The 13,060-nt window shown below is 44.3% G+C and overlaps 1 protein-coding gene across 1 annotated transcript; it reads right to left on the bottom strand.

Moving 5' to 3' along the window:
- Positions 1 to 1,380: 1,380 nt before the first annotated feature.
- CCDC43 (coiled-coil domain containing 43) lies at positions 1,381 to 10,657 on the bottom strand. Its single transcript, XM_082605148.1, has 5 exons — positions 10,380 to 10,657; positions 5,949 to 6,036; positions 4,282 to 4,417; positions 2,892 to 2,950; positions 1,381 to 1,738 (listed from the first exon to the last, which is right to left on the bottom strand). Exons 1-5 carry the CDS (start codon positions 10,581 to 10,583, stop codon positions 1,551 to 1,553), a joined length of 675 nt encoding a protein of 224 aa, XP_082461274.1. The 5' UTR covers positions 10,584 to 10,657; the 3' UTR covers positions 1,381 to 1,550.
- Between the last annotated feature and the right edge of the window lie 2,403 nt (positions 10,658 to 13,060).

Consider the following 13,060-nt stretch of genomic DNA (forward strand, 5'->3'; position numbering starts at 1 on the left):
CGTTTCCTTAACCATGCGTTTTACCTTCTGCAGAAAGGTAAAAAAATTTGTTAATCTCATAGTTAATGGTATAAAACAGAGGTCAGCAAACATTTTCTCCAAAGGGCCAGGTAGTAAATATTTTAGGCTTTAAAGGTCACATAAGGTCTCTGTCACATATTCTTTTACAACCCTTTAAAGATGTAAAATCCATTGTTAGCTTGCACCATACAAAAACAGACTGGGCAAAATTTGGTTGCTGGCAGTTGTTTGCCCACCCCTGGTATAAAATATCTACTTTCTGTCTTGACAGAGGAATTGCTGTCTTCAGGCTTCTTGACAGTCTACTGCCTGAAGTAGGGAAAGGCCTATTTACAACCGAATGTAGCTTGTGACAAAAGTAGACATGGAGGAGAGTTCCTACCCACTTTTGACTCTCCCAAGCAGTTTTTCCATTCACTCACTCATTCAATAAATTTGTTGCACCTACTATGTACACTCTTAAATATCTTTGTGTTAGCAGAGATTTCCAGTGTTTCTTCCTTAAAAGGGTTTCTTTAAACTTGTAAGTATCAGGTCCTTATATGTTTTAGGGCAGATCAGGATTAAAATCTCTACTAGCACTCAAGAGGATTCATGATTATAAAAAATGAATCTAGCTAACAATGATATCCTTGCACTCAATACTGACACATCCTTCTTAAAGTCAGAGCTCAGGGCTTCCCTGGTGGCGCAGTGGTTTGAGAGTCCGCCTGCCGATGCAGGGGACATGGGTTCGTGCCCCGGTCCGGGAAGATCCCATGTGCTGCAGAGCGGCTGGGCCCGTGAGCCATGGTCGCTGAGCCTGCACGTCTGGAGCCTGTGCTCCGCAACGGGAGAGGCTACAACACTGAGAGGCCCGCGTATCGCAAAAAAAAAAAAAAAAGCACAGCCCAGATGAGGAAAAACATATAACTATCTCTTATTAAAAGACACTTTGTTTCCTACCATAGGCTGAAACTTTTAAAAAATCTCAAATGTAGAACATCCACCAAATAACTTCTCATTTTCCTAGTTTGTTGCCATGTAACATAAAGTCTGGATCCAGGTAGGGCTCTTCATCAGCTTCCTATTTCAGCCATAAAACAATACATTTAGGGGTGAATACTACTTCTGAAGCAATTGACACTCCTACATTTCATCTCAGGGAAGGAGTAATCATGATTCTGCTCCTTCAGGACAAAAACTGTCAGCTTTCTGAATATTCCTGCTCTTTATCCCAGGTGAGGGAAGACTTTTTAAAGTGGCCAAAAGGAGTACAGGACTTCAGTATTAAAATATAAAGGTTGCCCCCATTCCAGATCTTTGGTACAGACATCAACTACAATAATCTGCTTACCCACATCACAGAGACATGGCACATTTTGTAATTAGAAATGTTTGTGATTTTCCTTTTGACCATGTAAACAAAAGGGGAAATGCCTTGGGAAACCACTTTTGCAATGTCTTCTCATTTCTCTTAAATACACAAGTGCACAACCAGTTCTCCCTTTGACCAAGTTCATGAGGAGAAAGAATAGAGTGGACCAAGGTTATCGCTTTCGCTCTCCTCTTTGAGTCCTTTTCTTTTCCTTTTCCTTGCGCTCCTGCTTGGCTAGCTTGTCCCTCTCCCTCTGCAGCTTGTCCTGTTCCTTCTTCCTTTGGGACTCATCCCGAAGAGAGTCTCGCTCCAGTTTTCGGGCATTAAGGACATCTTCCAAGTTGGTGTTTCGAAACAGAGCTACAGCTGAGTTAAGGGATGAGGGTCCAGGTCACACAGGTCTCAGCTCCTGCTCTCTCCTCATTCTTGCTGTCGTCTCTCTACATGCCAAGTCTTCAATACTCTCTACCTATCCCTAGTCTTAAAAAAAAAAACCTTACGTTTATCTTTGGTCTAATGGGAAATCCTAAAACTACCATTAGTAAGAAATTAGAATAAAAATCTCATTCAGACTTATCTGAGTGTTAAATATTTCATGAAAATGAAATTTCATTCTACAATAAGTACTTATATCATTCACTGACACAATATTGTATAGTATCCAGGCTAGTTTTAGTAACTAGAGTATTAAAGTAACTGGCAAAATTTTTATGTACTTGGTATTAAAATGCTTGAAAAGAGTTAAGTTGTTTAACCTTACTAAACTTTATTAGGTTGCTTTTTTCCCTAGACCACTAAAGCTTAAGTGAAAATCATGTTCTAAGGAAATAAGTTTAACCAGTTAGAAAATACCTAGCCAAAAACTTTACTCTTCATTTCTTACAACTTTAAAACATAACCTGTTACTACCAGACAAGATCCTCTTTACTCTTAAAACATAATTTTTTTCTGTTTTAGTGCTTTAAAATGAGTAAGTCTCCCTGAAATAACCCCCGCTTCTCAGATAATCCACCATACTCCTCACCTTTAAGGTGGATTTGTAAATCCACGTTCTCTAGGAAGCTGCTCATAAGTGATTCTGTTGGTAGGGATTTTCCTCAGCACGTATGTTTCAATCTGTCTGTATTTTAACTTAAAGTCTTCAGTGTTTGTAGTCTCTTTCCACTGAATTATAAGGTCTTTGAGGACAAAGACCAAAACTGCAATATTGTTCTATTTGCTTCCACATTGCTCGGAAACCCAGCACTTTACGCAAGGAATATAGATTCTCATTTTCCCTTAGAAATCCTTTCTCTAAACTAACCCCTTCACAGTTCGTGTTAACATAATTTCTTTGGGGAAAATTCTTGCTAAATTGACTATTTAGTACTGTCCTAGGACTGGGGCTCACACTGCTGGCCTGACCTGTGTCCTTGGAGGTAAATGGAGCCCCCAGCAAGGACAGTAAAATAAAAACTGACCCACAAGAATATTCTATGGAGAAACACATGGGGATGGACACAGAGAAGGATACATTTCTCAGAACCAATGCTCATCATGGTGGCACCTGAATCATCCTTCTCATCTGCTTCAGTGAGTGATGTTAAGGAAGGTCGGATGGAAAACAAAGGTTAGCACATCCCAACCCAACATCAGAAAATAGTGACTAAGGTGATGGGTAGGGAAAGCACGCTGAATGGAAGGACTCTGTCAGGGATATGACGGTAGCCCCAGGAGAGTCATCTTTGGAAGTCTCAACTTGGGGAAGACTGCTCCGAGCTTCTGTAAAACCCTTATCTGTCAGAGGCTGAAAAGAAACTGAAGCTGGTCTAGGTGGACTGCCACATTATCTGGGAGCCAGGGGATGGCAAGATAACCTCAAAAACAGTGGTTCTCAAAGTGTGGTTCCCAGAACTCCCCGAGAACTTGTGAGAAATACACATTCTTGGGCCCCACTCTGGATCTACTAAATCCAAAACTGTGGGGCATAAGGCCCAGCAATCTGTTTTAACAAGTCCTCCAGGAGAACCACTGCTTAAAACATTCTTTTCTAGCCCAGGAAATGAGATTTTGTAGTTGGAACCTCAGCTCTGCCAAACCTGGCAAGAAAAATCATGAGGGAAAACTAGAAGAGGAGTTGGCCCCAAAGAGCCTAAGAATTCTTTCCTAACCTAGTGACGTTTCGGTATGATGTCCACTCCATTCAAGCAGGCTCAGTAAGCTAAGCATTCCCTAGACAAATTTCAAATTCACAGGGAACCAAGTCTGCCCCTACCAGAAACACTTTCTTTTTACACAGTCCCCACTCAAATTCCAGGTTTATTCTGGTGTTGCTTTGGGGGGGTTCAGTCTCACTTTTATTAATTATGTGGTCACTGGAATATTAAAAAAAAAAAAAGATTCAAATGAAACTGCTCCAAATTTGGGAATCCAAATTCAAATCCAGGTTCTAGTCCTGGTTTTGCTATTAATTCTTTGAATGTCTCTGATCATCCATTCATCTCTTAGTGCCTCAGTTTCCTTATCAACTGTGAAAAAATATAAAGATGGATTATACATGTAACACTGTACTTCATAGAAAGGTATTATACAAATATAAAGAATCATAAGTGTAAATCAACTATGAAGAATCACAGCTAGAGCATATTTTCTGAAAACACAATAACAGTGTTCCATTCAGGCATTATTTGTTTCACACTGAAGTTTTCAGGAACACATAGATGTGTCTTAAAAAATGTAAGTCCAGTATCAACCATTCCAACATCATTCCTCACGCCCACCAAGGGCTATATAGATCACTGCCATTTTAGAGGAGAAAATTAAGCTATAGAGGGGGATTGGCAGCTTCCCAGAACTCACTGTAAACCAGCAAAGGCTTTTGGCTCAAGCCTCAGGGAATGGCGCTGAGACTCCAGAAAGGATATTCCTCTTCGTCTGTCACGTCAGCATACTGCGCCAGGAGCGCAGCTTTCCTCTGCTTCTCCTCTTCTGACACCATCCTGGGCTTCACCACAATCTGCGCCTGCTTCTCAATGAGGGTGGCAATGGCCTGGACCTCATCTGGGAGGTGGTGAGAGGGAAGGGAGGGACAACAAGGTTGTATGTGAGAGGAAACACGCTCACCGAACCCCTAGTCCACCCTGGCAGTGCTTGGAGTAAAGGCAAGGGCATCTGCTGACTCCTTAGAGCTCTGGGGTGCAAAGGAGGTGCCTCAGGGGCCAATGAGAAAGGCAAGGAAAGGCCATGCAGGCCAGGCTTTAGGTCTCGTATCCGTCTTCAATCAGAGCAGCCCTGCTTTTACTTGTTTTATATATTGAAGTTCTGCTGCTTAAAAAAAAAAAAAAGGTTAAAAAGCACTGCATTAGAACCATAGATAATCAAGCCTCCAAACATGCAGCTTTCTCTCCTCTCAACTCAGAAACCAAAGAAGGAATCTAGCACCAACTTAAGCTGGTCTATTTCATGTTGATAATTATGCTAGGTGAAATTCTTATATTATTTTAAAATAAAATCATCTGTTAACTTCTCCATTCTCAAAGAAAGGAGGCAATGGTGTCAAGCAGTGATTCTCATGCCTGGCTGCATATTAGAATCATCTGGGGGAGCTTTAAAAAAGATAGCAATGCCTGGGTCCCCACCCCAAAGATGTTTATATAATTGGTCCATGGTGCGGCCCAGGCCCAGGCACTTTTATTTTTATTTATTTATTTAAAAAATTAATTTATTTTATTTTATTTTTGGCTGTGTTGGGGCTTCATTGCTGCACGTGGGCTTGCGGTGAGCGGGGGCTACTCTTCACTGTGGTGTGTGGGCTTCTCATTGCGGTGGCTCCTCTTGTTGCAGAGCACGGACTCTAGGCACATGGGCTCAGTAGCTGTGGCATGCAGGCTCAGTAGCTGTGGCTTGCGGGCTCTAGAGTGCAGGCTCAGTAGTTGTGGCGCACGGGCTTAGCTGCTCCGCAGCATGTGGGATCTTCCTGGACCAGGGATTGAAGCCGTGTCCCCTGCATTGGCAGGCGGATTCTTAACTACTGTGCCACCAGGGAAGTCTTGGCACTGGCACTTTTAAACGTACAGCAAGCAATTCTAGTGTACAGCCACGACTGAGAACCAACATGTAGATAGCTTAGAATAGATTTTATTCAAGTTTGGATTTATGATTTGAGCTTTCTGCAGTTAATTTGTCATCCTAATGGTAACATCTCTTTCATTTTAAAGGGTGGAGGGTTTAGCTGAATAAAGCAAAAGACCAATCATAATTTGTGTTATGAAATGAGAATATGAAAAAGATGGGAAAATATAGTTGACCCTATACCTGCAGAGGAAATCCACAAGGGGGAGTGGGAAGAGGAATGAAAACGAAAAAAGAAAAAACCACAATGAAGACAGCTATGGTCAGCTGAAGCGGAAAAATGTAAAAGGAAAAAAGAAAACCAATGCTCAGTTAAAAAGTTAAAGTAAGCTGCTCTGTGTTTGCCAGTTTAACTTATTTTAGGGCAAATGAGCATCCACTGGAGAAAACTAAAATCTCTTTCTCTAACAGCTGTAGAGTAAAGGCTGTTGGAGATGAGACGTAAAAACTCCAACTCTACCTTCTTTTTTCACTTTGGTGACAACATTCTGACTTTCCGACCATCGCTCCACAATCTCCTTGCAGATGTTAAGAAGGGAATCTTCTTCCTGGTTGGAAAAGTAGACCAATTAATTTCCTGAGAGCCCTCAACCTGAACAAAGTCTATGCAGAGGGCAGAGCTCCCCCTGCTGGTGATGAGAAGAAATCACAGGGAGGGTTTGGGAGCCACAGAATAGAGATGATGTTTCTCTTCTGAGGCTCCAAACACAGAGGTAATCCTGTGTGTGAGTCCCAGAAGCCACATCTGCTAGGACAAGAGCACCCACCCCATCCTGCCAAGCTCCAAAGGAAAGGGTTCTCACCAACTCAGGGCAGTCCTTCTCCTTTTGGGGCAAAAACCTGTTGCTTGAGTCAAAACTCTATGAAATCCTTGGCCAATTTACTCAACTCAGAACACTCTCCAAAGTTTATCAACTTTCTTGCTGGAACATATCCACGAGCTTGCTGATCCACAATAAAGAGAAGTTAAGTGAGTAGATGGTCTCCTATACAACCATCCTGGGGATCCTTGCAAGACTGGAACTCTGGACCTCTGGAACTCTGTCCATTTTTCATAAGCAGACATATTCTGCACACCAACCAATCTTCCTCCTTAGCATGGAATGACAGAAAGGATGCTGGCTTTCGTGTCAGACTTACTTAAATTCAAATCCCAGATCTATGAGCAAGTTTCTTAACTTTTCCAAGCTTCACATCTTCCCAGGATTTGAGAGAGGATGAATGTGTATAAAGGGCCTACAGTCCTAACCGCTGGTGGTCCAGCGGTTAGGACTCCGTGCTTTCACTGCCGTGGGCCAGGGTTCAATCCCTGGTCAGGGAACTAAGATCCCACATGTTGTGCACCACCAAAAAAAAGGCCTACACCACTGGGCAAAGAACAGGCATTTCAACAAATATGGGTATTTCCCTCCATCTTCTTTTTGGCTGCCTTCACCATCTTCATCTTCTACCCCTCATGATGAGCTGTCAGTGTTCACATTTCCTAATGTGTCAGGCACTGTTCAAATACATAAGAATTCTCAGAGTTCTTAAAACAATCTCAAGAAGCACTCTCAATTTAGAGATGAGGAAACCAAGGCACAGAGGTTAAGTAACTTGCCCAAGGTGATACAAGTAATAAGTGGATTAAACAGGATTTGAACCCAAGCAGTCTGGCTTTGAGCCCACGTTCTCAACCGTTATATTACACCATCTCTCAGACAAAAGTAAGGAGAGGCAGAACACAGACTTACTGTGGATATCCTTATTTTGTACCCAACAAAGGATTCCATCCTCTACCCTGCATACTTTTAGCATGCATGTCAGACATATTGAACTTCTTTGGTCCAGAGTTCCAGTCTTGCAAGGATCCCCAGCAGGAAAAGCGAAGGGAGAGGAAAAGAAAGAAGGGTAGGAAAAGGAATGGAGAGGCAAAAGGGAAAGGGCCCTCATCCAAACCAAAGAAGTTCATTCCTCCGTTCATTTATTCATCCAGATGGTTCCTGCCATATTCAAGGCACCAAGATGAGTGCTAAGAGATGAATGAGAAACAGTCACTAGCCTCATAACACTTACAACTTAGAAGGCTGGTATATAAACAGCTGCGACGAAATAAAATATCCTGTCTACTAAATCACTGTGATAATCATTTAATGATGTATGTAAGTCAAATTGTTATACTGTACACCTTAAACTTATTAGTGCTGTATGTCAATTATATCTCAATACAACTGGAAGAAAAAAATGTAACGTCCTACTTAATGCTATGACCCTACTTAAAATTGCTCACCCCTCCATTCCACTCCTGATCCTCTTACAATGCTCCTTTTTTCCTAGCACTAATCATTTTCTAACATACTACATAATTTACTGATTATGTCTTTCCTTACCGGAATATAACCCTTTGAGGGCAGGGATTTCTGTCTATGTTGTTCCCTAAAGTACCCCAAGCACTTAGGGCAGTGCCTGGCAGAGAGTAATCCATCAATAAAAGTTTGATTAATCAATCAGCGTGGGACTTCCCTGGCAGTCCAGTGGTTAAGACTTCGTCTTCCAATGCAGGAGGTGCGGGTTAGATCCCTGGTGGGGCAGCTAAGATCCCACATGCCTCACGGCCAAGAAACCAAAACATAAAACAGAAGCAATATTGTAACAAATTCAGTAAAAGACTTAAAAAAAAAATCAGTCAGCCCAAGTGCAGTCAGAAGGAATAAAGGGAAGGATGACAGAAGTTTTTGTTTACTGTCATTTGCTCCCAATTATATATACTATTCTTGAATCTTACCTCAAATTGTTGCTGACAAACTTCTAAATTCCTAATATTGAATTTAGCCCAATATGGCGATTGATTTGGCTATGCCTTTTGTTTTTCCTAGAATGGGATTTGGTACAATAGTCGGGAGGTTTTTTTTTGGCGGTACGCGGGCCTCTCACTGCTGTGGCCTCTCCCGTTGCGGAGCGCAGGCTCAGCGGCCATGGCTCACGGGCCAAGCCGCTCCGCGGCATGTGGGATCTTCCCGGACCGGGGCACGAACCCGCGTCCCCTGCATCGGCAGGCGGACTCTCAACCACTGCGCCACCAGGGAAGCCCTAGTCGGGAGCTTTTATATGCAGCCCAACTGACTGGCAGACAATAAGCAGTGCTATATTCATTGGCCTTGCTGCCCTGTAAAGTTGCTCCTCAGTTTTCATGGACAGGACCCCTGCCTCCCCATATCATTTATGAGTGATGTGTTTGGTCTATACCATATTCATTGGCCTTGCTGCCCTGTAAAGTTGCTCCTCAGTTTTCATGGACAGGACCCCTGCCTCCCCATATCATTTATGAGTGATGTGTTTGGTCTATACCATATTCATTGGCCTTGCTGCCCTGTAAAGTTGCTCCTCAGTTTTCATGGACAGGACCCCTGCCTCCCCATATCATTTATGAGTGATGTGTTTGGTCTATACCATATTCATTGGCCTTGCTGCCCTGTAAAGTTGCTCCTCAGTTTTCATGGACAGGACCCCTGCCTCCCCATATCATTCCTGGCCAATTCTTCCCAAAGTCATTTTCTACATAGAAGGGGTTGGGAAAACTGTGAGAAAATTAAACATGGTGTGTGAATTGGGCAGAGGGAGGGAAGCCACCTTAAAAATGAGTTTGTCTTCTGCAGTTTAGGCAAACAAGAGGGAAATACAAAGAACCAAATCTGGTCTAGATAACCCTTCTACCAAGAGACTGTTAAGAGTCTAAGGCAAATTCATGCCTGCCTTTATCTGCAGACATACAGTTCTAAGTAATGATACAATGTAAAGAACAGGTCACGGAGCTGGTACCAATGAGTACCCAAATTACTTCAACTTCTTTTTCATGGAGTCTTTAGAAACTTCCCAGTGGGAGATTTTTGAAAAAGTAACTTAAATTGCTTGCCTCCTACTCTTTCCCTCTATGACCTGCAATGTAATGGTTCAAGAAAAGAAGTTACTCCACTGTGTTGTATTTCCACTGAACTTATGAGTTGCATCACAAGCTATGTTAAGGCTTTCCCATTTATAGGTCAATCTCACCAGAGCAGGCTCTGGAACTAAAAGAGGGCCCTTGCCAGGAGGCCCTGGGACAGCTGCACTAGCGTTATGTTTTAACCATGTGACCAGTCAATGAACTGCACTTTCAGCAAGTAAGTGTAGGTAGAGATGAGGGCAGGAGAAATGATCAGGTTGGAAAAGTGGACATCTTGGTGACTTACTACTTAAATACAGTTTAAAGCACAATTTCTGAATTCTTGAATTTGCTTCTAAAAGGCTAAGTATCAAGTTTATCTCTCTTCTTTAAAACTCTGATCTCTCTTACTCCCCAACCTACTCCCCCCAATGATTACTTTATTTCTCAATACAGTAAAGGATCAAGCGCAAAATTTGTTTCCGTTCTGCCTAGGCGTGAAAAGACCTCTACCGCCTAAACTGACCTTTTTTGGACTCCTACCTCCAAAATAGGAAACCGAGAGGGTACCTCCTGCAGGCTTTTGTCAGGGGCACTGCCTCTAAAAGGGCACAGACATCTCAGAGCACTTAATTTCCCCCTCTGAACACTGTCAGCGGGTGAAATTGGTTGTTAGACGTTTATGATAAAACTCATTTAGACATTTCAACGCCTTTGGAAGAATACTCACCCAGCTCATCCACAGGCATCTGAGAGGGCCTTGTCCTCAAGAATAAGGTAAAGCCTTTCCTCTCTATGCACCTGCAACCTTCCGGCTCCCAAAACCCTGGGTGGGGAGCAACCCCCTTCCCACAAGGGCCAGGGCTCAGAAGAGTATTCCTCTCCCAGGTGAGACCACTAATCCTTTGGGACACCAAGTAGGGGAAAGGGGATACGAAGAACTGACAGGGGCCGGCAGAGAGGCTAAAGGAATGTGTCCGGGCTTCTCACCAGGAAAGCAGAGAGGATACCCTGCAGAGCGTCCAGCTTCTCCTCTTCCTCCTCCTCCTGAAGGACACCCAGGATGTAGGCACCGTAAACGGCTCGGTCCACTCCCAGCGCCTCCAACCGTCCGTCTAGCCACGATTCAAAGCCGCTGCCCCCTCCATCGCTCTCGCCGGAGGTGGCAACGGCCACTGCGCTGGGCGCCGCCATCTTGGGGCCAGGGTCCTGCCAGCCCCCAGGGCGCCTACCGCAGCGCCTGACGGGCCGCGCCACGGGCTCACTGCGCATGCTCAGAAGCTAAATCCACGCCCCGGCGCGCGGGGCGTAGAACCTAGTCGACCCGTCGGGACCTGCCGGGGAGGTTCGTACCTTGTAAGTAGAGCGCATCTTGGCTTACACACGGTCATGTGGTCTCAGGAATCCTGGCTGGTGAGTAGTCTTCACCGACTCTTTTTTTACAGTTGGGGAAGTTCGGAGGGGTTCAGTGACCTGACCAAAGTCACGCGGCTAATAACTAAACGGGACTGGAACTCACCTTCGATTCTAGCGCCTCGACCGGCCTCACCAAGCCGCCCTTTCACGCCACTCGTGGGAAGCTAAGCCACCCACTCCCATACAGCTTTCAAGGAGAAAACAGCTGGCTCTGTCCGGAATGCCCACTGTCTCTGTCAGCTGCTACCACCTGCGCCTTTCCGTGCTCCTCCCGTATGGAAACTCAAGCTCCAGAAAACCTTCCCTGATTCCCTGCAATCTGTGTTAAGACCACTCCAGTGTGCTGCGGTTGCTTCTCTGCATTTACCATGCTGTGCTTAACGCTCCACCGGACACATAGTGGGTGCTCAGTAAATGAACAGGCAACCTCGAGTCATTTCTTTCCTTCACTCACTCAACACTTACACAGAAATAACTCCGAGGAGCCTTCTTTACCCATTGTCAAGCATTATCTAAGAGCTTTTGATACATTATCTCTAATCCTCCCAACAAACGTGTGAGGAGATGCTTTTATTGTCGACATGGTAAAGATAAGGAAAATGAAACACAGAGTCACACAGTTACAGGGAGCCCAACCAGAGGCAAGTGCTCCTGCACAGCAGGCGGAGCCTCAGATGGCTCTCAAAACACCTGGCTCTGGGCTGAAATGAATTACCCAAGAACCCGGGATGGCTTTCCCTGAACTGCAGAGGAGGCTGGCAGGTCACTGGCCTGACTTTTTCATTCACTAAATATTTATTGGCATTGCTGCTAGGCACTGAAATATAAAGATAAATGTCACAAAAGCTCTCCCTTCAAAGGGTCTTCAGTGGAAACAGACATGTTTAATCATGACAGTACAGTGAGATAAGTGTTTCAGTGTCTAATGGAGATTGCAGTAGGTTGCCTGGAAGAAGATTAGGTTAACATTGCCTGTTGGATTGGAGTTGGAAACTGGAGATGGGAGATCAAGATACTTTCATTTTTTTTTTGAAGAACAAGTGAGAGTTCTTTAGGCAGAAAGACTAGAAGATGGGCTTCCCTGGTGGCGCAGTGGATGAGAGTCCGCCTGCCGATGCAGGGGACTCAGGCTCGTGCCCCGGTCCGTGAGGATCCCACATGCCGCGGAGCGGCTGGGCCCGTGAGCCATGGCTGCTGAGCCTGCGCGTCCGGAGCCTGTGCTCCGCAATGGGAGAGGCCACAGCAGTGAGAGGCACGCATACCGCAAAAAAAAAGAGAAGACTAGAAGAGAAAGGGAGCAGACCCAGATGCATGGCACTGTGTGGGCCCTCCAGAGAATCATGGATGGCTTGAGCAGCAGAGTTCAGATAGAAGATTTTCAAGGGATGACAACAAAAGGAAAGGAAGGGTCTTATATACCTGGCAGAGCGCCTCCTGAGAGAATTCTCTACCCTTATTATCGTTGGGATAATGTAAATGAATGAACATGGAACATTGTAAAGCTCAGTAGAAATACAGGATACTGTGACCATGGCTTCTGTGTGCTCCCTGAGTTAGAATGTGACAATAATGGAGTCAGAGGCCAGAGTCAGCCCCCAAAGACTTGCCCTTATTTCAGAGCCTCAGATGTACTTTCTAACCCAGTGGCTGTCTTGCAGGTGGGGTTTGTTGGTTAACAGACTTGAAGCCATCATGATTCAAGGATCATAGTTTGAGGTCAGAGCCCCAACGATCAGAAAAGGAGCACAGGGGACTTCCCTGGTGGCACGGTGGATAAGACTCTAAGCTCCCAATGCAGGGGGCCAGGGTTTGATCCCTGGTCAGGGAACTAGATCCCACATGCATGCCGCAACTAAGGAGCCCACGTGCTGCAACTAAGACCAGGTGCGACCAAATAAATAAATAACTAAATATTAAAAAAAGAAAAAGGAGCACAACATTTTGTTCCTTTTTAAGTTTTTACTTTGCAATAATTACAGACTCACAGGGAGTTGCAAAAGTAGTACATAGAGACCTGTGCACCTTCACTCAGTTTCCCCCAATGGTAACATCTTACATAGCTATAGTATAATATCAAAATCAGGAAATCGATATTGGTACAGTGCACAAAGGCTTTTTGAAGACATCCTAGAAACTTCTTACAAAACTGAGTGAAGGCTCTACAGACCCTGCATTTTAAAAAATCCTCATTGACTATTTTATTACAAAAGTTATAGCTCATAGTTCAAAAAACCAATTCATACCACTGGACAAAT

This window comes from Mesoplodon mirus, assembly GCF_964341445.2.
Source record: "Mesoplodon mirus genome assembly, chromosome: 18".
Classification (NCBI taxonomy): domain Eukaryota; kingdom Metazoa; phylum Chordata; class Mammalia; order Artiodactyla; family Ziphiidae; genus Mesoplodon; species Mesoplodon mirus.